We start from the raw sequence: 23,599 nt of genomic DNA, 5'->3' as shown, positions 1-23,599 counted from the left end.
TGTTCTTTCATTTGTGAAAGATGTAAATGCACTTAAAAAAATAAGATCAAGGGGAAAAAAAAAAGAAACAACAAGCCAACCCACAACCCATGATCCACAAGCACTTTATTTGTCCTAAAAAGATCTATCATCTTTCTTTTTACCTCATTATTATTGTTACTTCTGTATTCTTTCCATGACAGTTTTGGAAAGCACATCTTTCAGACAGCATGTCGCCTTTGTAAAGAAACAATAGTGCATTCTGAAAGGTATTTGTCATAATGAGAAATGGGCAGGGTAATTGGTGTTTGCTAACTGACAGGCACTCAGTGATCGATAAATCTGAAGGGCTAACAGAAATTCTCCATCCTTGCTTAGGCTCTGCTGACAAGGCATTTTCAGCACTTCTGTCGGCTTTTGGTATCTCTCATTCCAAGTTCCAGCCATGTCCTGGACAGTTTTGGTGAGTGGTAACTTGTAATAGAGAATGGATGATGAGTAGGTGATTTTTCAGTGAAAAACATTAGTTTTTTAATTTATCTGTGGAATTTACTTGGGGAGAAATGTCATGTAGTACTCAAAGAGATTAGTTATTTCTCCAAAGAATGACAATTACTCAGTTGTGTTAACTTACATGTGAGTGAAAATATAATCAGATATTATTTAGCTCATAAACATCAAGTTTCTGAAGGATGAAAGTCATCTTTGTTATCATTTGGCAGATAAATAAAACTAGACAGAGAGAAGTGATATGTCAAAGGTTACTCCTCTCATCAGTAGCAGATATGGGAAATGATCTCTCCTGAGTGCCAGGACAGCATCTTATCCATGAATTACACTGTTCTCCTAGTACACTTGGGAATAAAGCAAGCATCCAAAGATAGACCTAAAACACATTCTCTGGTCAGGCCTATAACTCTTTACAGTGCTCCTTGCACATTATTGTGAAGCACTTCACACCAGGCACAGTCAAGGAAGGGATACTAGAATACCCTGACCATTAATTTTATCTTTCCCAAAAAGTCTTATGTAGCAAAGTTCATGTCTTAGGTAGCTAAAAGACAGCAGCTTCTTCATTTCACAAGACTTAGTAGAACAGTCAAAGCACTGGAGTGCTACTGATATTAGGCAATGCTGTAATAAATCAGAGAGTTTTACTGCATTAAAAAAAAAAAAAGTTTAAAAAAGCTAAGAAAAAGTTAAAGTTTCTAGAATCCCATTTTAAAAATAGACTTCATGGTCATTAAACAGTACTAGGGGTCTCTGAGAAGAATAAGCACTGGCTTTAATCTATTGTTTTTAATAAAGGAAGTCCTGCCCCATCTGTTGGGTCAGAATCACAAATCATCTATCTTATTATCTGAGAAGAAAGACTGAACATTAGTCATATTCTTTTTATAACACAGAGTGACCGACACTTCAAAGCACTGTCACCACTGCTCTTTGGCTGTAAATGAAAACGTCATGGTGCTTCACTCTTATCTTGTATTCATATGCTTGACGGACAAGTTAAATGAAAATTGTCCAAAGCTATGAACCAAACCATGACAAAAGTAGCTCTCATAGTGATTTGAAATGCGGAGGTCAAGCTGACATTCCTCGGCCCCGATGTCAGACCACACAGCGCTGCGATGCACGCAGCAGGCAGATTGCACGATAGTTCCCCGGCTCCCAGCTTCAGAAGTGGCTACTCGAGTAAATAGAAACCTCAAAAATGTATTTATGGAAATAGTGGATGTCAGCAGACTTCAAAGGGCAGAACATATTGATAATTGCAGAAAGAGGCCCAGAAGGGCTTCAAACATTCTCTGTCCATGTGGGGATTTTTGTTGCCTTCTTAAAGGAGCAATGACGGGGTGAGGGTGAAACAGCCTTCCTACCCGGCTGAAAAAGTCTTCACAGCCATTCTAATGCCTCTGTTTGTATTGCTGCCTTCCAAGCTCTTTGGTGTTTGAAGGCTTCCTCAGCTCTGAAAGCACTGAAACCCAGCACTGGAAACACGACCAGTGCCAGAGATGCTCCAGCAATGCCATGTGCTGACCCCCTGACCCCGGGCTCACATCCAAAGCCATCACACATCTGAGAGGAGCATCTGGCTCTGATGGTTTCTTACCTGCCATCACTGAGGCAAATGGCTGCTGAGGATCAAAAGGGCATTTCAACCTGCCAGACTCCAAGTTCTGAGTATCCAGATGGAACACCATTTCCTGAGAATAAACACATATTGATTATCCTGGTGTGGATACAGAGAAAAACTCACTTATACAACCTGTTCTGCTAATACACAAAGTGAAGGTGTGTTAGATCATGCCTGTGCCATCTCAGTGTTATTGTTTACAGTCTGTGTCTGTTTTACATCTGGATTTTTTGCACTCATTGTTTTACTGTATCCTGGTCACTCTATAGTGAAACACAAATCTTAAAAAAATACAATTATTCTCAGGAAAAAAAGATTCATTGTTCATTTCTACTCAAATTAAAGGCTGGATTGTACTTAAAAGGCACTGGCTTCTATTTGGAAAAGTGCTGATAGACTGTGTTGCAACAGGAGACCCCAAAGGGATTCTGTCTGACTCTGAAATTTCTCCAGGGACTGCTGAATAATGTTCACAGCAGACACAGTTCAGCCCCTTTTAAATGAAATAAGCATTTTCTTTCTCTTGTTATTTTTAACAAGGCAAATGATACAAAAGATATCAGAACAGATCCTTCCTCAATAGATCCTCAATACAGTGTGATTAATTCCTGGGTCACAAAACAAGGGCATGCAGGAAGATAAAGAAAATAAATTATTTAAAAATTATTCCCGATGTTTTCAGTGGGCAATCAACAACTCAATTCCTCTAGGCATCAATTTGAAGTTTTACTATAGCTTTAAATTGCCAACAAGGACTCTTTTACTTGCCCCTTTCATTATTTTCCTGAAAGTACACTTAACCTGAAACCCATACAGAGTTTTGCTGAAGGCAAATTGATAGCTCAGAGGAGTACAGTGAAGTCTCTGCAGTTATAGAGACCTGACCTTCAGAATTCTGCTCCCAGTAAGAGAAGGAAGCTTGCCTGCAGAAGTGCTTTTAACATACTTCTCACTAGTGTCCAGGAATCAAATCAATGTGAGTTTAACGTCTACTGTAGAGACAAAACTTTTAAAGCTAGTTTAGAAAAAATCAAAAGACCTTTACGATTTAAATAATTACTTTAAAAAGGGTGAAATTATTTTAATTGTTTGTTTCTATACCTCTGCTTTGCAAGATGCCTGAAGAGTACAAATGACAGGCGAGTATACCCAAAGATGGCCACATAGGATTAGACTTCACCATACACTAATTCAATTAATCCCTAATGCACATCAGTTTATAAATGACCAAACCTTTCTATTTTATTGAGGTGCCTCCTAAACTCTCTAGGCTCAGAAGACAAAGCCCCGGATATTGAATAATTAAGCTCCTTAAGAGAAAAGAAAAATCAATTCCAATCTGTGAACATAAATTCCATTTCCTCCAGCAATCCTAGCTCATACAAAGAAGAATTTAATCATCGAACAACTCTTGTTACCTTCCCACACCTGTGGAATATCAAGCAAACTAAATTCTCAGGCTACTGAAGTGAGCCCACTACAACACAAAACTAAATTAAAAATTAAGCACTTTTTTTTTTCTGACAGTGATACCCTAGTGTCCCATTCTCTTTTCTTTTGGGATATGCAATCCTGAGCTCAGAGAACCCTTGCCTTATCACATGTGAAGAGGGTGTCTGCAAGCCCAGGAGTACCAAAGGGACTTGAGAGAGTTATAGATCAACATCAAATATTTCAGACTTCCCACAGACAAACTAATGGACACTACCAGGCATTCACACAGAATTAACCTCCTGCTTTCACTTCAGGCAAAGCTTTCAAAGAAAAGAGCATCCCTTGGAGAGCTGTGGCTAACAGCACCAACCGGGCCAAGCCTCTTCTTCACCAGCCAAGAGAAGTCTTGGCAGTGACTTGAGCAATAACAAGATGAGGACTTTAATCCCCTTTAATTGTGTGATCCCGTTGGGGATTTGTACTGCTTCAAAAGCAGTGTCTGCTGTGGTTTTGAGTCACCTGATCCACACTGTTTTCCTCTCTGTTTTCACAGCACTGGCACTGGCCAGGAGAGCACTGTGCAGATCCACCAGCAGCTTTCAAAAGTCAGCAGAGCACTGCCTGGTTTCACAGTCTCCATGAGGCTATCTCAGGGCCTGGCTCTCCCAGGCATCCCACAGCTTCCTGGAGAGGTTGTTAATTACCAGACATTCAGTATCTGTTCTTATAACTCAGAGATTTAAAGAAAAAAAAAAAAAAAAAAAGGAAGAGAAAAAGGGGGAAAAAATAATACTAGAATGTACCTGCAATAAAAGTGCTTTGAATTATACTGTAGGACTCAGGATCCTACAAGGCTTCAGTTCCTACAAGGAGACATTTTCAGCTGCCTATCAAATTCATGTCAATGGGTCTATCCTCAGCACCCTTCTGCCCTGTCACATTTATCTGGAGAGGCAGTGCAAGGATGGTGGCTGTTAGGGTGTTTGGGCTCCAAGAAGGAAAGGGAAAATATGCCTGATGCCATTCAAGGCTGATAACTCAGTAGGAGGCTGTAGAAGAGCTGCTCTGTCTGAAGAGGCAGCAGCAGTGCTGAACAGTGTCCAACCTACCACTGCAGCTGAGCAACTGGAAGGAATGTGGGAGAGGCAAGACTGGGAGACAGTGAGAGGATTAGGAAATACAATACCAGGATTCTTCTTCCATTTCCTCTCATAAGGTAATTGGTCACGTCTAACTGAGACAGACCCCTCGTCTAGACTGGCTGCTGGACTGAACAATCAGACCAAATCCATAATTTCATAAGGTCTGATGAAAACAACCTTCACAATGTTGCAGTGAAGTAGGGCAATGGTAGAGTGAATAAGGCATCTTGCTAATGACCCAGAGGTAAACCAGAGCCTTACTTACACTCTTGCTGAGAGCTGTTCTGTTCTATTCAGCTGTGTATTTGATCATTCAGGCTAAGAAATCAGCATGATACAAGACATCTAAAATTTCGTTGCTTCAGCTGGAATATTTAAAGTAGCAAAGCAAAGAAGTCTATAGAATTATTTAATTGTAAGCCAAATTATACAGCGTATAGCAGACAATACCATGAGCATTAATGGCTTATTACGGGAAGAACTCCATGCAGATCTCACACAGCTTCAGTTTTCTGTAACATAGGCAGACCCTCTGGGTTGGTCAGACAACCCACAGATTGTGGGGAAAGTAATGAAGGGGTCTCAGTCTGGGCAAGCACTAATCCTTTTTTTTTTTTTTTCTTTTTCTGTAAGGATCTGCCTGATTCCATATATCAATGATAGAACAAGAGGGAATAGCTTTAAATGAAAGAGGGTAGTTTTAGATTAGATATTAGGAAGAAATAATTTACTGTGAGGGTGGTGAAGCATCAGCACAGATTGCCAAAGAAGCTGTGGGTGCCCCATCCTGGAAGTGTTCAAGGTCAGGTTGGGCGGGTCTTTGAGCAATCTGGCCTAGTGCAAGGTGTTCCTGCCTGCAGCAAGGGGGTTGAAACAAGATGATCTTTAAGGGCCTTTTCAATCAAAATCATTTTATGATTCTATTTCAGATTATTGTAATGATTCTGTTTCAGATTATTTCACTTAATAATTTAGAGCCTATTTCTTATATTCTAGAATTTCAGCAAGACCAAATGAAAAGAGAAAGCTATTTCTATAGCAGCATAGGAAGCCTGCACCGCAGGCAAGCAGCCAGACAGGTCACATCTCAACACTGTCTGAGAACAGTGCCAGTGGTATAAATATAACCAAGGTGTTATACATAAAGGAGTTAAAAAGAGACTTGTGTACTAAGTGGCTGCTTGACACAACACCAAAATTCTTATGTTATGGGGGTTAGGTCTCAAACATTTACCACTTAGGATAGAGATTTCTTTGTCACCAGCAAATGAAGACCAATCAGCTGCTAACTTCGGCTCTGGAATATGCCACCAGAGATGGAGGACACCCAACATCTCCTTAGTAACAAGACTGAAACACATTGCAAAGTCCTGAGACGCTATCCTTGGACTCGGGCTCAGAGGCCCTTTTCCAGCTGTGTATTACTCTCACTCACATGAAACAGAAAACCTTCTCTGTGGACCAAGAGTATATGTACATTAAAAGATAGAACTACAAGTGTCATCTTGAACTCTGAATGTATGTGTAGGTACGTAAGGAAAGTATGTGCAGAAATGACTTACTAGAAAGAAAGATATCTGAGTCAGATGTTCTTTTCACTTAGTTAATCACATGGAAGTGTCATTCTGAAGAAGTTTGTGTATTAAGCCTGAGAAAAGTGCTTTGTTCAAAAGTGATATGCACATATCAAACGTGAGAACAAGAGTTCCTGTCTGACCTGCAAAATCCACCATTTACCCTGTTATTTATGCAAGCTGCTGTCAGGTCATTTTTTACACACTTACACAGTATTTTCCAATCTATGATGAATGCTAAACAAGATCAGGGCTATTCCTTGACATGTCAGAGTAGTGAGGAAATTAAATTACCTCTTTGTGAGTTCCAAGTTCAATGTATCCACAGAGAGGGTGAAATGCTCCTGTTCCACAGACATAAACATGAGTTCGGTTGTAGGGCTGAAGGACCCTGATAAAATTGGCACATTCTGTCTGTTGGGAAAATAAAGATAAAGGTTAATTTTTATGCTTATTCTTCTCATCCACATTATACATTCTACTAAGTTATAGTCATAGCTTTGGCTTATTGAAACTCAAAACTACTGTAGCAGAGACTGTTTACTAAGTAGTTCAAAGCTGTGATGGCTACAATTTCGCAGTGGCTGTCTACTGGGCAGTTCATCAATCAGACTTGCAAACCTAATTTTGCTGTAATGCTTTCAGCCACGAGAAGCTCTGTGCTCACAGCACAGTTTGGGGGATATCTGTGCAGCCTGTGTTGTAGCAAACAACATCTGCCAACAACTGGGCAGAGGTCAGAGAGCCACTGGGTTAGTCTGGCTACCAGTCCTCCTGCCTTTGCTCCCAACTTAGGGTTCTGCACAAGCTTTAACACCAAAGATTACATGATTAAAATAATTGTGGTGGGCTAAGGAATTCAGTATACTACCAAGGGTATGCTATGTGTATGAGCGAACTTCCTCTGCACCAAGCACATCTTACAGGTCACTTTTATTTGGTCATTTCTGAGTCCAGTGGGATGCTTGGGTCAGTCCTAGGTCGATCTGAGCTTGGTCCTTTCTGGTAAAGCAGCACAGGTAATTGCTACATGCTGCAAGGGCTAGGAGGAAAGGCTTGCTGCAGCCTTCCCCCAAGTGAAATTAAATCAGAAAAGTACAAGTACTTCAGAGGGAATACACAAGATCTATTCATATGTTCAGGCTATCACTTAAGTGACAGGCAAGCTGCAGAGACAATGTAGGAAGCAAAACCAAAATTTTTATGATCTATGTCCAAAATAAATATTCCCTTCTCCAGGACCCTTTCTTTTTTTTCTTAGTGTAGAAATAGATCAGCACAAAACTTCCATGTACACCAGTATCAGGATATTCCCAGTGCTCAGCAGAGGTGTTGTTTAGGTTTTGACTGCTGTGAAGATAAGGGCAGTAATAAGTTAAGAGTAAAAAGTTGAAAGTCCTCAGGCAGAGAGCAGAGAGATTGTTTTGAGCTGGAATCCACCTTGGTAACTGACACACTGGATAGAAATCACAAGATTTTCGGACAGAAAAGGAAGAAATTTTATTATGCAGCTGGGAAATGTTTACATTTATAGTGGGCTCTGGACACATGATGTAATCTGTGCTGTGTAAAAGATATGAAAGTTGTACTGTATACGTGTATGCACCTTAAATATACTTCCTAAAGAGACTTCCTAAAGAAGATTTGTGGTTTCAGGGAAAAGCTAATCAGTCTGAGATTCTCCTTTAGCCCTAACTGCAGCTGTCTGCAATTTAAGTTAATTTGTACTCTGCTCTGCTACTCTGTTTCTTTAATGAATTATAATAAAGTTATACTCAGGATATTCCCAATAAAAAAGAAGCATTTTAATGGGAAAAAAAGAGGGATTTAAGTGGAGTATTGCCTGTGATATATTTCAAAAGAGAGTCCATTCATCTCTCAGCTACATTTATTACATACAGGAACAATCTGGTATTATTGCTGTTTACAATATTGAGTATTTTTGTCTTTAAACATTAAAATTTAAATAAAAAAATAGAAGTGCAACTATAATTTTAATTAAGAAAAAACACTCAGCATGTTAGCTCAGAAAAAGTGTAACTAGAGGCTACTAATGCATTTTGTGCATTTAGGAACAAATATATAGATATTCAACATTCTCAGCAATAGTAAAAATTATACTTCATACTTACATGGGCATCTTTCCCAGCCAATTTGCATAATTCTACCTTTTCTTTTGCTGCAGGCCAGTAAATCTGTAACACAGTTAAAATAAAACAAAGATTATGAAGATTACAAATTGCCCTGTGACTGCAGATTAATTATTCCATGCATAAACATTCAAAACAGATTTATGATGTTGAAGGACTTTGCATGTATGTTGAAATGAGCATGACTTCAAATGCAGGATTCCATTAAAAAAAGCGAAGAGGTTTTAAATCAATCCCCTTGTTCTTTGTTTATTTCTTCATAGGCTATATGTACTTTTAAAAAGCATTCAGTTAATCTGGCTAAGACACCTTGTCACCATTACATGTTTCTCTCAGTTATGATGAGCCAAATCATCTGGAAACTAAACTGATTGCAAAGCAAGGCAAATTACATTTGTGAGGAATGTGGTCCAGTGGACTTGGCAAAGCTGTTATAAAAAATACTTAGCTCTTTCTGCCAATTTTCAAATGAAAAGAGTTTTGTTCAAAAAACTAAGGATAGTTTAAGGGAAATTTTTGGAACCAAAAGTACATTTGATAGAAATCAACAGTGCATGGTTAAAAAATGTCACCCATCAACACTAACTCAGTTTGCCAAGAAAATGAGATAGAAGTTTAGAATAAAATCATGTACCTTAGATAATTGGTAGTATATACTGTTATTGTTTCTTCTTTAATCAGCCCTGCAGAATTCTATAAAATAGGTTTTGATGTAGATGGATCCAGATGACAAACTATCTGACCACTATCAGTTACTATTAACCCCAGTTATGTTAGTGAATATCAATGAACAACAGCCCAGGTTCTGCCTCATTGATTTCAATAAAACAGTCAAAATTGGATATTATTGAGTATATGCTTGAATCTATTAAATTTAAAATAGAAGCTAAATACAAATTCTTCCAGAGTCACCACGCTAAATATGGATCTTTTGTACTTCTTATTTTGACAAAAAAAACTATAGCTATTTCTCATGACTAATAATAATAACACCACAAATCTCACTAATTTTTAAGCAAATATGGATTAGGAAATTGCCTCAAGTCCCAGGAACCAGTATGAAGGTTATTAGCAGTCATGGATGCTTTGGAATAGTGTTGAGTCTCCAATCATACTTTATAAAATCCTAAATAGCAAATGCGTAGGAATAAATTATAATACAAATTAGAAAAAAACCTCCAATCCCCATGGAAGGATGCACAATTCAATGGTATGCACTAGGATTTAACTTCTGTCATGCTCCCTTTCCCTCACCCACCTGTTGGCACCTTATAGGATGTGGCTTGCCACATACACAGGCGCAGTCCCACATGGGTAAGGAAAGCAAAACATGAGAGCCCTGTGTCAAATACCTTTATCACTGTCCAAAATCTATTCACTGTTTCTCTCAATTTGGAAACAATCTTTTGATTTCACTTTCTCTTTTCTTCCCTGTGAAAATGGATGTATTGGCTTTCTGCAAGGAAATTAATTTCCTCTCAAGTGAATTTAGTTACCTTTCTGATAAGAAGCTCTTAGTAAAGATAATGTATTTTAAGATACTTAAACCTTAACCTTTTACAGCAATATTTATGTAAAGTCAAAGACAGTATAACAGCATTTCAGCACTGAAGCAGAAATTTACTTTCCCAGAGCATTTTCTCAGAATGTTGTGATAGCATTCAGGTAGGAAAACGCAACCTGAAACCAACTGTGCCAGTGTGCCTGGCTGGCACAATGCACAATGCCAGAAAGTACAGTGCACTGCCAAAGGAAAGTACTGGGAAGATTGCAAAGCCATTGGGAAGAGCTGAGGGTAGCTGCCATAAGATCATCTGGTCTCTGCCTGGGCAGAGCGGGTTGAGTCTCACTTGTAACACTGGCAAGTTTAAGAGGTGCCAGTGAAGAAAAGCTGATGAAAAGGACCAGCTAGAGGAATACAAGATCATGGGTCTCCAAACACATATGCACAAGGAGACTTGTCTGAGAGCTGATATCTGATCCTCAGGTCTCTTGTAACTTTATGCTGAATTCTGCCAAGATCCCTCAATCAGTAACAGAAGCCTAGAAGTCTTTGAGGGGTTTCAGAGATTGTCGGCCAAAGTTTAGTTATTCAATTAGGTGGACAAGATGTCCCTCTGCAGACTTTTGAAAATGCCCAGCTCAAATGCCACACAAGCCAGTGGGAACTGTTGCTCCTGCCATTCCTTACTGGGACAGACTGCTGCTGTGGGTGCCGAAGGAGCTGCTGCTGCCTTCCTTCTTCCTGCAGATAATCTTTTGCTACATTGTGTTTTCCTTTGCTTTGGTTTGTTTGGTTTTTTCTCCCAGGACGGAGGGAGAAGCCCCCTCAGCCCTTAGTCTTTGCCTGGGGAAACCACCTGGCAGCTCCCACTTTGTCCTTTGTTTTTGTCCTGGGGTTTGGGGGACTAGAAAACAATTTCTGCCTTTGTTGGCTTAAAACCATTCTCCTTCGTATCTTTGTAGTTACTGCTGTTTCCTTTAGTAAATTGTTATTTTTTTTACTTATATCTCTTCCTATTGTTCCTTCATCATTGGAGAGGGCGGGGAGAGATTGAAACAAAAGGAGAGTGGCTTATTTGGAGTTCTCTTCTCCCACTGGTTTTTCCAAAACCAACACAAGGCATCAGAAGTATTAATGGACTTGACTTGCCCTCAATTCTTCTACAGATTCCTTCATGGGAATTAGTGTTTGTGGTACCAGACTGAAATATAGACACCCACAGTTCTATGATAATTGACCACAGTCAATTATCATTTTAAAAAAATCAATTGTTTTACTCTCTAGTTATTCAACAGCCTCAGTATTTAGCACTGCACATTAGACAATGAAAAGTGAAGCTAAGTGATCCAACTTTAAAATCAATTTGCAATTATATATGGGGGAGTAAAAGTGATATGTACTTGCTTTCCGCATGAGAAGTGAGAGGTTCCCAGAAACTGTCAGCTCTAAATTGTAACAGATCAAGAAAATTGCATAATAAATAATGAGTTAATGTGCTGAGCAAGAAAACATAAACTTCAATTCTTATTACAGGACATGTTGTGTAACACTACTCCAGGTCTGGTTCCCTCAAACACCGACACAAGTAACATTATGCATCTGATTTTTTTTGTGGGGGGGAAATTAGGTTTTAGTATTATATTTTATTCACATGAGTTATTTAGTTTCACAGTGTAAGACTATATGCTCCAGGAGTTTCTTTTATATTTAAAATCGTTGAGCTTGTGGATGTTTGATGCCTTGAAATTGCTATATTTTTTTCATAATTTTTTTCTGTTTACATGCTGAATTTACAATGGTAAAATGTCATTTAACAGATTCTTTGTTTTTCTAAATTCCTCAGTAAGTAAAAACCTCAAAGAATGGAAAAAAAACCCCAGATAATTAAATACTACATAAGAATGGTGACAACAACATTGACATGTAAAATTGTAATCATTATGTGTTACAAACAGCACAAATTATATATTTAATATATTTTATAGTTGCATCTGTATCTGAAATGTCTGGAGAAATCTTAGAATAGCTAAGTGGAGTTACTAAATTTAAGGCAAGAATGCAACTAGTTGAAATACATGAACTATATACTTAAATAGGATTATTTTCTTCTCTTAATCTTCAGTTTATTTTCCTTGTAAAATATCCATATCAAAATTCAAAGGGTGGCTACTGTCATGATTTCCTGATTTTATCTTCTATAGCCCAATTTAAAAAAAAAAAAATCCTAAACCTCACCACTACTTTTAAATCATTCTTCAAATATTTTCTTAAATTTAGCAACAGGAAAGAAATTAAATTCTCCTAATAAATGCAAGTTAATAAGTTCTTTGCTAGCAGAGTGAAAGAAAACCTCCCAGGAGTACAAAATTAAGCAGTACATAAGTGTAGGACAGATAAGGTATCACTTTAAAGGGTAGCTAGAAATTGATTTCTGATTAAAACAAAACATTTAAAACCACAAAGGTCCTTTCCAGATCAGGAGCAGAGAATTTCTAAAAGTAACATTTTTTCTTCCTCCAAACAGGCATTTTTACTGTAAGAAAGGAATAAAAAGGAAAAAGTGCATATTTAAAAAAATATTATTTATATACATAATTTGATATGTGGAAGCTATATGTATCTAGTTTTTAACTATCTATATATATACAGATAAAGAATATCTGGATTCATGTCTAAGAGCTTAATTTCAGCTGCCATCTGTCAAAAATTAACAATACTGGTTACAAGTATATATTTTCCTTATTTTTCTGTATCTATCTTTCTCTATCAAATTTTGATCCTAGGCTAACACTTAAGACTCTAAGTTCTTAGCAGAAGTGATATCTCAAAAATAAAATAGTAATTTCAAATAAAATGTTGTGTGAAAGTAGAGCTTTTTCAAAAATCACTTCTAATCAAGCTACTAAATCTGGGATGATACAGGACTTTACAAAACAAGTGGAAAATGCTATATATTGTCACAATACAAAAGATGAGGATCACAGGCTATCTAAGCAATTAAAAAACTGATTGGTCTTATTTCATCTGTTTGTAAGGATTCAAAACAAATTTTTAGTTAGGGAGGGAATAATATGTTTCTGATGAAAATGGTCTGTGCTACAGAAGATAATATAACATTATTCCACTCATATTGTACCTAGCTGAATTACATTAAGGTAATGTAATTACCTGATGGAGCTCCTCTTCATCAAGGTTCCACTTAAGTATTTACTAAATTGCCACATAGAAACTGATTAGCTCAGATGGAAAAAACAAGCATTATTACAAGAAAAAAAATGGCCTGATAAGTAAAGAACCTGAAGTAGAAAGTTACTCAGGTTCCTCAAGAAATAGTGTCAGAGCTCATGCTTTTTCATGCACCCTATCTTTATGAGCACTCTGCAATAGCCCATGCAGGTGACACAAAGTTGGGACTCAACATCACTAATATAAATGAAATGAAATTATGCTGGAAGAATTAAAGGGCTCTGAAGACCAGAATTATAAACAGCCAGAGGAAATGGGTATAAGCTGCTTATAAATAACTATATATATATATATCATAGATTGTAGATTTTAACAAATTTTAAACCTGAAACATCAGAGTAACAAGGTTCTGGTCCACAGCAACAACATTCCTAAAGAAGTTATATGAAGTATCCCACAAGGCCACTTATACCAGATTTGGAGCAGGTTATGAAAGGAATAACTGCTACATGAGGTAGCTGCTGCTGATAGCAGGGAGTGAGACCAATTGACCAACGTGACTCCTTCCAGCTTCAGGTCCCCAGGATAGTCACACTCACGCCAGCAGCAAGCACTTAAGTGTCTCACTGAGGCTGACAGCTTCCAGCAGTCCTGGGGGCTTCACTGGAGCCTCTCGCGTGCTTGATGCTGCACACGTGCTTCAGCACTTCTCTATCAGTACAGCCTCCAGTAGGAGAAACCCCAAAGTACTCTCTTAGTGGTGTATGTAGCACCAGCAGGATGTGTCTGTATCAGGAGTGAAGGACGTCAGCTGATCAGCATGTCTCGTAACACTCATACACTGAACTTGGGGCCTGTGAAGGAAGAGATTGCTTCCTTCCTACTTCCTATGCCAGAGGTGGTAGAAGCACTTAGACAAAAATACACTGATTTTTAAACAGCTGCTTCACGCAGCAAGAGGAGGACAGCTTTCTTCCCTTGTTTTATTCTATGTATTAGATATTCATCACATTGCTTGAGAGAAGGTATGCAGTAAAGTTACAGCTTTCTGGGCATCAAAATGTCATGTGAAGGCTTTGTGAAGCATGTACACCATAATTCAGAAGCTCATGCTTGTTGGTATAGGTAAATTCCCCATGACAGTCCCAACTGCAATTTCCAAAGAACAAATCCAGATTGAGTTGTAAACCCATTGTCACATTGGCATATGCAATAAACTCCCCCTGAGAAACTCTTCTCCATGAAAAACTACTCCCCCGTGTGAAAAAAAAAAAAAATCATAACTTAGCTAAATGTGACCATAAAATGGGTACAGTAAAGAGGGCAACATGATCCAAACACACTAAAGTAAACCAGGAGACAGTCTAATCCCAGTTATGCTATTGCCTTACTATATGTGACAGCCAGGTCTCGATTTTCCCACCAGTAAAATGACAATAATGTGACTCGCCTTTTTTTTTTTTTCTTTTTTTTTCTTTTTTAACTTGCTGGAGGACTTAGCAATTCATAGCTCAAAAATTAAAAGCAAAGAAAAACAGTGAGATCAAGGAGCACTGAGAAAACATACGACAGTGATCCAATAAGAATGTCACCCTGCTGCATAAGACAATATCATGAATGTCATGCCCCAGTACCATAAGAGTGGGTGTTCATGGATTGCATCCTGAGAACTGGGACATTTGCCACTGCTATATACTGACCCCAGGTCACTTCACTGAAAATCACTGCAAGCACTACAAACTTATTGAATTTCTCAGCAAACACTGGAAAGAATTTAATGCATTTTTAGTATTATTTTGCTGCAAACAAAGAGTGTTTAAATTATCACAGAATTGTGGAATATTCTGAGTTGGAAGGGACTCACAAGGATCATCGAGTCCAACCCTTAAGTGAATGGCCTGTACAGGAATCGAACCTGCAACCTTGGCATTATTAGCACCGTGCTCTGACCAACTAAGCTAAATAACAAGGAAATGAGCTGATTTTAGCATGTATACAAACAGCATGTTTGTATACTAGTTGCACTCTAAATACCTCACATCTGCTGCATTCATACGTGCAGTATGGGAAGTCCACAGCCTGGGGAACTGGACAGATAGTTCTCATATATAAATCCTCAGAGGAAGGTAACCCCAAGCAGTTCTTGTAAGTGGCTCCCACTGTACTTGCTGTACTCTGGAATTCAGTATTTTAAAGTCATCAGCAAACAAAAGAAGCTGATACATCTAAGTTCCACATCTGAATTTCTCCCTGTATTTGCAAACTAACCAGGCTGTCTTTGGAGAGTGTTCACCTAGCTTGCTTTTCAGCAGTTTCATCAACGTTTAGCTAACTCTCAGAAATACTGAAGAAATCCCTAAAAGCCATGAATGTATCCTTAAATCTTGTTTATCTCTGCCACAGACCTTCACCTGTGGTAGTATTTGCCATGCCCGCACTACACATCCAGGAAAATAACTGACCAGAATTTTCAACTCCAGTTCTTTCATAGATATAATTTGATACAACACTGGAAGGGGGAAGAGAGAATATGAGGTTTGTTTCAAAGTGATTTGCAACATAGCAGGGATGCCAGTGTCAGTGTATGGCAACCTTTATTTTCACGGTGTGTCAAACTGAGTAAAATGCACTGGAAGTCAGAGGGGAAAAAAAGTTGTGTAGTTGGATGACACATTCACAAACTTTTGATAGCTTAAATTTGGCAGGTGGTTCTTAAGAATGAAACCTCGTATTGGAACCAAATGGGCTTTAATATTCCATCTGTCCGAGACAAAGCAACATCTCCACATGCCCTCGTTCTCCTCTTAAATGGTGATCTCCAACACAACTCAAGTAGCAGATAATGCTTTCAGCCCTTAAGGGTTTTCTGAAAAGTACATTTTCATATGTAATTTAGGAGCATATGTGAAAGCTTAGAGAAAATGGACCAGATGCTGATCTCATTTACACTGGATTAAATCTTGAAAGGCTTCAGTGCTTCTACACTTCTTTTTTCCACAGTGTTACCACAGCAGACTTTTGACTACTGTCTGTTTCTCCTAAAAGGAAACTGCACTCCAGGATTTTTCAGGCAAAAGGCATTGCTCCTGTCATGTTTATCACTTCAGACTAAAGACAAATCCTACCTCTGAAAAAGACAAAGACTAATATGAGCAAATATTTTCAGAGAGCAGGATATTGCCAATTCTTTATAGCTAAACACAGGGGTAAAATATAAAAATGACAAAGGATGTTTATGAAAACATAATTTATGGCAACAATGCAAAAGGAAATAACAGAGACACTCTCTTCCACCTAGAACTGCTGTCATTCTGGTTTCATACTGCTTTCTTCACGTCTTGCCCCATCTGTTGTTTTGTTTCTGTAAACACTGGGGAAAATCTTTCACCGTGTCTACACAGGTGCCTAAATTTAAGTCTGTCAAACAATTTCATGCACTCCAAAAGGTTTCCAGAGGTTCCAAACAAGAGTAAATATCTCAGTGGTAAGAGCCCTCCAAGGGCTAGCAAGCACAAAGTTATCACCTCTGCCTCTGGAAGTCCCTAACCTGAAGCACTGTTACAGTTTTTTCTTGCACTCTTCTTTTAGTGTCCACTGCTGACCAGTTTTGGGGACTGGACACTAAAATTCACGGACATCCAGTAAAACCAGGCTTGTTTTACTGGAGATGATAGATAAGACAGTTTCTTTGTCTATTAATCTTAGGAGGAAGGGAAATACTGCAAAACAGGTGGAAATGAGTAACCTCTGAACTGCAACACCCAGACAAGTTCCCTGTGTTTCAAAAGCTGGGCCTCCAGTCCGGGTTTACTGATGGGAACTAATTCCTCATGTGTGGAGGGTCAAACTCATGACATTCCTCCTCCAGGTCCACTGTGTTTATTCTAGACTTTCTCAGTCCTCATGCCTCCGCTTTCTGAAATTTAGGTATCTCCAGTGGTTTCCCTGTGACTCCGGCTTTCAGTGATGTTTCCTGGCAACTTTGTTCTTCTGACAGGTCAAGAAAGCTTCACTCTCAGACTGTCTACAGCTTTTGCTGACAGGCAGAAAGCTAAATTTCTTTGAGTTTTATAATAAGCAGCACATATTTGCTTATGAAGGAATGGTCTTGGTATTAATGTGATTCAAGCTCAGACCGATGGCAAGAACCAAAACCTCCCTTCAGTATTGGCTAAATTCCCACTGGGTTCAATCCTAGTGGAGACCACGCTTATAAAGACTGACAGAACATTTCTCAGAGAAATGAATGTAAAATTCTGCTCCTCTATCTCCAGGATGCTCCTTTACATAAATATGCATATGTATTTGCATATATGTTCCCCTTTTTGCAAAGATGAGTGGGTCACACTGCACAGTGATAATAGTGCTGACATATAAGCCCACTTGGACTCTTGGCAAGCACTGCAGTTATATAAAAAAATTTATATTAAGCTATTTCATAAGCATTTACCCAACTGATAAATAAACATTTATGCACATGTATATTTTCTCATGAAATCCAGATAATAAACAATATAAGAGGGCATTCAAGGATGTCACAAGACAGCTGCACCTGTAAATATCAAAATACAGTAGCAACTATAAACTGAGGATGCTCCAAGGGATGATAATTTGTGACCCTCAGCCAGTGCACCCTGGGACAGATGAAAACAACTTGTTCCAAAGCTGCTATTGGGGATCTGACATGTTTATCTATTTGGCCCACATGTGGCTGTGTCTTCTAGCACTGACAGCTCCTGCAGGTTGGCAGCTTTTCAAAAGCTTGTCAGCCCTTGATAGCATTCCTATTCCTGCAGAGCTGGGCGGGTCTCACTGTGGATTACACCGTGATAATAGCGCTGACATGTAACCCCGTGTGCACTGTTAGCCAGTAGACCCACAGGAAGGGGCACTGTTGCTTTGCAGCTATTTTGTGTTTACCCAGCTGACAACATTTTGTATTTAGTATTTATTTAGTTTAGGGAGTAAAATAACAAAGGCTTTAAGCAAACTCGCAGGAAAATTCTATGTACCGAAGCAATGCTTCAAGCAGGATGCCAGAGCTCAGGGTTCCTATAGAATTTCTTGTCCAGCTTTCCAGCCTCTCATGCTATTAAATGTCTGTTTTACACTGCACTTCCACTGGTTATGGTATAAAGGTCTTCAGTAGGTCTGCTTTCTTTTGCTGAACATCTGTATTTTACTCGTAAGAAGGAACCACAAATCTTCCAGTTTACAAAAAGCTCACAGCACTTATCAGGCACGTAAGGATCTTACTAAAAAAGACTATGGCAGTTGATAATGCCCCTCCTGCAATAGGAGCTAAAGGCTTCTGTATAGGACAACTTCACAGAAATTATATCCCTGCTACAGAAAGATTCTCTGTTGCTAAAATTTAGATATTTATTGACTAGAATAATTTTAGCTTTCTGCATTCATCTGTAATTCTGGAGGACTTTCTTATTGCACTATGGTATTTGCTGTTGTTTTATAATGAGGTTTGCAAGCACTGGAAACTGGATGGATTTTTTTTCAAGCTGCCAGCTAAGGAAATTTTAAACCTATTACACAATAAATTGAATAAAAACTACGATGATTTAAGAAATTGGGACTCCAGCAAAAATATTGATTTATTTCATCAGGAAAAATACACCAGGAAATAAAGCCATAACTTAATAGATGTAAGTCAAATTAACCAATTTAGGTAAATAAATAGGTTGTAAAAAGGAAGCTATTAAATTATATATATGTATACATTAGAGAAGGGAGCAGGATGCAGTGCTTTGGACACTTCTTTGAATAGTATTCCAGAAATATCTTAATATAGAGCATTAAAATCTACAATATAATCTTGCCAAGTAATTATATCCACATATGAGAATAAATTGTTGGGGGATCCTGGCTTGGATTTTGGAGGTATCAGTAGCTCCTAATAAAATAAATATCTGAAATTAAGAGCTTTATTAAAGTAAGCTAAATCTACCCAGCATTGAGCATTTTTAAAGTTCATGTTCAGCTTTGTTTTAAAGAAAGAAAACCCCAAACTATGCATAATCTTGCATTCTAGTCTCAAAGCTGTTACACTTCTCTTGCCCCCTCAACTTGCTTTTAACCCTCCTTCCTCAAAGTCATTAATAAACACATCATTTATAGGCAGAAACTTAATATTCTAATCAATTATTACTCATTTTAGTGGCTGTGTGTAAGCAGATTATTTTTTCCAGACGACTCTTACTCCAGAGGAGTACAAAGGACACACTTCAGACCCTTGTAGTCCCAACATGTGTGGTTTCCTCACACTGGGAAAGCCTGGAAGCGAGCCGCCTGGCCCGGAGCCAACCCAAACCACGGTCAGTCTAAACACAGCACAGGCAAACGCTACTTTCTAACACTTTGCTGCTACTGGAGAGTATCCTTGAGCATTGAAACCTCGTCAGCGACTGAGATTTATACACGGCTTCTCACGCAACTTCCTTCATCTCATCCCTTCCCTCCACCAGCAAGATTCCATGAGCCAAGCACAGAGGAATCAGAGAAACACTTGTGTGATATTGCCTTGTGTTACCTGGGCATTTATGCAAGAAGATGATTTTGTAAAATTGGTAAATGCAAATCTTCAAAATTAGCCCACCAGGATGCTTTGCAGGGCTTCTCAGTCAGTTTTACCTGTTTAAATATATTTTTCCTCAGTGTTTTTTTCTGAAAAGTTAAATATTACCTGAATGGTTAAACTAAGAAATATTTTAATGTGCACACAATCATTCCTTTAGTCCAGATATGCAAAAAGTTAGAAATTCTATTCCCTCCTTTCATGTTACCACAGATATGTGGGCACACACTCTCTATTCAGCTTACCAAATGCAAATTTTCCTTCCAGTAGCAAGTGAGTCTTTGTTCTACAACATCTATACCAAATGGTACTGACTGATTGCACTTTAGTTCTCCTGGCTCCATCTGTGCTTTGCTCTTCCTGGAAAGCACAACGTCCCCAGCAATCAGTGGTGGTTTGGCTGAAGGGAAAATGTCACCAGCTTGGATGGAGGGGTGGCACTCACAGGGTGCCACCACCTCCAGCAAGGTCTGGACTCATAAAGCCCCACTGAACATAATAGGAAGTGACAGCACTCAGCATCTCTCAGGAGGCAAGTAGCATCCCACAGAAACAGAAATCTGCTTTTCACACAAACAAAATTTATTTTCTGCGGAAAACCTACACCGGAAATCAATTTGCAGCCTGAAAATCTGCAATTATAATTAATAGTGCTGTTATTAATACAATATCCTGAGGGGGTGGGTTATAAGTCAGCTACTGAGATGACAGAAGCAAGGTAAGTATTTGATAAAACATCCCAGGGAAGAAATTTCCTACAGTATTTGGAATCTGAGTTTTAACAAAACTGGAATGTGTGGCATTGCAGAAGTCAAGATAAGAAACAAGATATTCAGCCTGATACTGTATCTCTCCTATACAACGACAGCAAGTGGTGTGCTCAAACATGTGGGCAAAATAGTCTCTTGTTCCACCTGTTCAGCCCTGCCTGCAGTCACATTAATTCAGGGTCAGTTACCTCTTCAGAGCTGACAGCAGAACACAGTAACTTAAAACTCCCTTATGGTGCTTAAAGAAAATATCAAACACAGCTGAGAATTTACATTTTCTTCATATCTGGAAGAAGCAGGAAACCAGTTTTCATGTGTTCCTGAGCAAGCATCTGGTTTTTACTCATAGCAGTCAACTGTGCTTAGAAAAGCTCCAGTTCAATGCGTCCGCTCGAAATATTGAAGCCTAAATTGCCATCTCATTATCTGGAGTTAACACATTGTCACAGGGCATGGGCAAGGGAGTACAGTAGATCCCAGTGGAAGCTTCTCCTATCACTGGCAATTTTAGGTATTAACATGAATATTAATACTAACATTGCCACTTGTACTTTACTATAATTTAAATCATCCAAATTGCCTGTGCTCTGTTCAAGATTACAGCAAAGTAATCCCAGTGATGCGAGGAAGTAATGAAAGAGCTGTCTTCAGTTATTTTCTTTCAAGTGCTTTTAATCGTATAGGGTGACCATGACCAGAGAAACTGAGAAGTGAACACTCTGAGCTGCATTTTTCCTGTTTGCTTATATTTTGATGCTATTTTGATGCACTGCAGGACTCTTTCCAGGTAGCTGATCTCTTGCAGGGCATCAGTTGCACAGATCATATAGCATAAGAAATTCAACTGAACAAAGATATTCTGTATAACCATGGGAGATGAGATTATCAAATCCCAGTACACAGTGCACTGCATTTACCAGTGAATAAACAAACAAACAAACAAATAAATAAATAAAGGATTTAACAAAATTTAACTTAGGAGATAAACTCTGCAGAAAATACACTGACCTTTTTCACGTTTTTGTTTAAATCAACCAAGTTGAGTTGGAAGATGTGGTCTTTAGCTCCAATTAGCAGCCGGCCCCTCTCCTCATCTAGCAGCAGGGTTCGAAAATCAAGCCCCTCTGTAGATCCCAGGAACGGGATGCAGCTGTTTGAAAGCAGCAAGTCTGTGGGAAAATGAAGAAAATCTTTATAATCAAAATGTTTATATATGACTCATCGGTATCTTTTATAAATATATGCAACCAGCACAGAGTACACTAGTGAGATAACTGCAGTCTTTCCAGAGTCATAATACAACTCCTGTCAACTTTGGGTTACTTTTTTTGGGGTTTTTTTTCACTTCCAAATTGGGTAATATTTACTTTCACAAAACATTTTTCTGCATAAAATTTTCTTAATCCATTATCTCTATTCCATAACGGAATCAGAAATTCAACAAAAATAGAAACAAAAAAAGACAAATCTTTGCAAAATGTGCATTATCTCTTTCCTTCATTCTAAGGAAACTAATTTACATTTATATCATCATACTCAGGGATACACATGATCAAGGATCACTTTCTCATCATATTTGGCCCTCCAGATATAAAGCAGCAACGAAGGTCAATGCCAGCCAAGAATAGTTACAAGTAGGAAACAGTGGTTAGAAGTGTCAGGCATCAGACACTCACAGAATGCTTTGAGTTGGAAGGGACATTTGAAGATCATTCACTTCAACCCCCTCACTATGAGGAGGAACACCTCTTACTGGATCAGCTAGCTCAAAGCCCCCATCTGACATGGCCTTGAACAATTCCAGGGATGGGGCATCCACAACTTCTCTGGGCAACCTGTGCCAGTGTCTCACCACCCTCATCATAAAAAATGCCTCCTTATGTCCAATTTCAATCCACTGTCTTTCAATTTAAAACTACTACCCCTTGTTATGTCACTACAGGCTTTGGTAAGAAGTCTTCCTTTATCTTTTTAATAAGCCCCCTTTATGTACTGAAAGGTCACAATAAGGTCTCTTCAGAGCCTTCTCTCCTCCAGGCTGATGAGCCCCAGCTCTCTTGGCCTGTAAGGTGTTAAAGCCCTCTGATCATTTTCATGATCCTCTTCCAGACTCATTCCAGCAGATCCACGTCTTTCTTGAACTGGGTACCCCAGAAGTGAGTGTAGTACTGCAAGTGGGGTCTCACCAGAGCAGACTAGAGAGGCAGAATACCCTTCCTCAACCTGCTGACCACGCTTCCTGTGGCACAGCCCAGGATTCAGTTGGCTTTCTGGGCTGTGAGCACACATTGCTGGCTCATATCCAGTTTTTCATCCACCAGTATGTCCAAGTCCTTGTCTACAGGGCTGCACTCAATCTATTCATCACTCAAACTATTCATCTCCCAGTCTGTGCTGATATTTAGGACTGCCATGAATTAGGTGCAGGATCTTGCATTTGGCCTTGTTGAACTTCACATGGTCTACATGGACCTCCTCCTCCAGGCGATCAAGGGATCTTCAAAGATCATTTATTTCAATTAAATGAAGATGGTATATTAAGGGGAACATCCAGTAGTAACATCTTTAAGATCCCTATTAAAAGCACACTTTGACACTTAAGTTTTACTGTGAATTAATAAGTGACTTCAAATCTCTTCCAAAAGGTAATTAAGAAAAAACATGTTACTCTATGAAACTAATGAAAGAATTTACTTCTGTAAAAAAGCTGAAAGGCTGCAAAGTAAAAAGTCTGTACCATTTTGCTTAATGAATACTCTGGTAATTCTGAATAAGGACACAAACAACATACAGAAAAGAGCACAAGGAAAGTTAAGTCTTGTTGGGTAGTCATTAATTTGGGGCAAAAAAATAAACATGTGAATCAGTTCTTCCACAAGCAAACTGTCCAAGCTAAACAATTCAGAAACATTCAAACAGAAAGGTAAATCCTGTATTTAACTGAACATAAAATTAAGGGTATTTCCACCTTCCTGGCACTGGATGGACAATGTAGCCTTCCTGTTAGAGAAACCAGACTTATGGCACAAGATATTTACACTCCCTGATCGTGATGAGAATTAGGGTGTTTTGCAGAAAAACTCCTGAATGAAATGAAGGAAAAAAACCAAAAACAAACATACAAATATTTTTCT

At 38.6% G+C, this 23,599-nt stretch overlaps 1 protein-coding gene across 1 annotated transcript in view; it reads right to left on the bottom strand.

Moving 5' to 3' along the window:
* SEMA3D (semaphorin 3D) overlaps positions 1 to 23,599 on the bottom strand; it is a 138,245-nt gene that overhangs the window by 57,868 nt on the left and 56,778 nt on the right. The window contains exons 3-6 of the mRNA XM_050324641.1: positions 21,474 to 21,634; positions 8,399 to 8,461; positions 6,561 to 6,680; positions 2,093 to 2,186 (exon numbers count right to left, since the gene is read on the bottom strand). Coding sequence (XP_050180598.1) covers positions 2,093 to 2,186; positions 6,561 to 6,680; positions 8,399 to 8,461; positions 21,474 to 21,634 — 438 coding nt within the window. The remainder of the gene's footprint in view (positions 1 to 2,092; positions 2,187 to 6,560; positions 6,681 to 8,398; positions 8,462 to 21,473; positions 21,635 to 23,599) is intronic.

The sequence above is a fragment of the Myiozetetes cayanensis genome, unplaced genomic scaffold, assembly GCF_022539395.1.
Source record: "Myiozetetes cayanensis isolate MyiCay16 unplaced genomic scaffold, myiCay2020 scf3, whole genome shotgun sequence".
NCBI classification, from domain to species: Eukaryota; Metazoa; Chordata; class Aves; order Passeriformes; family Tyrannidae; genus Myiozetetes; species Myiozetetes cayanensis.
Note: the sequence above shows the minus strand (reverse complement) of the source record. Positions and strands in the feature narration are given on the sequence as shown.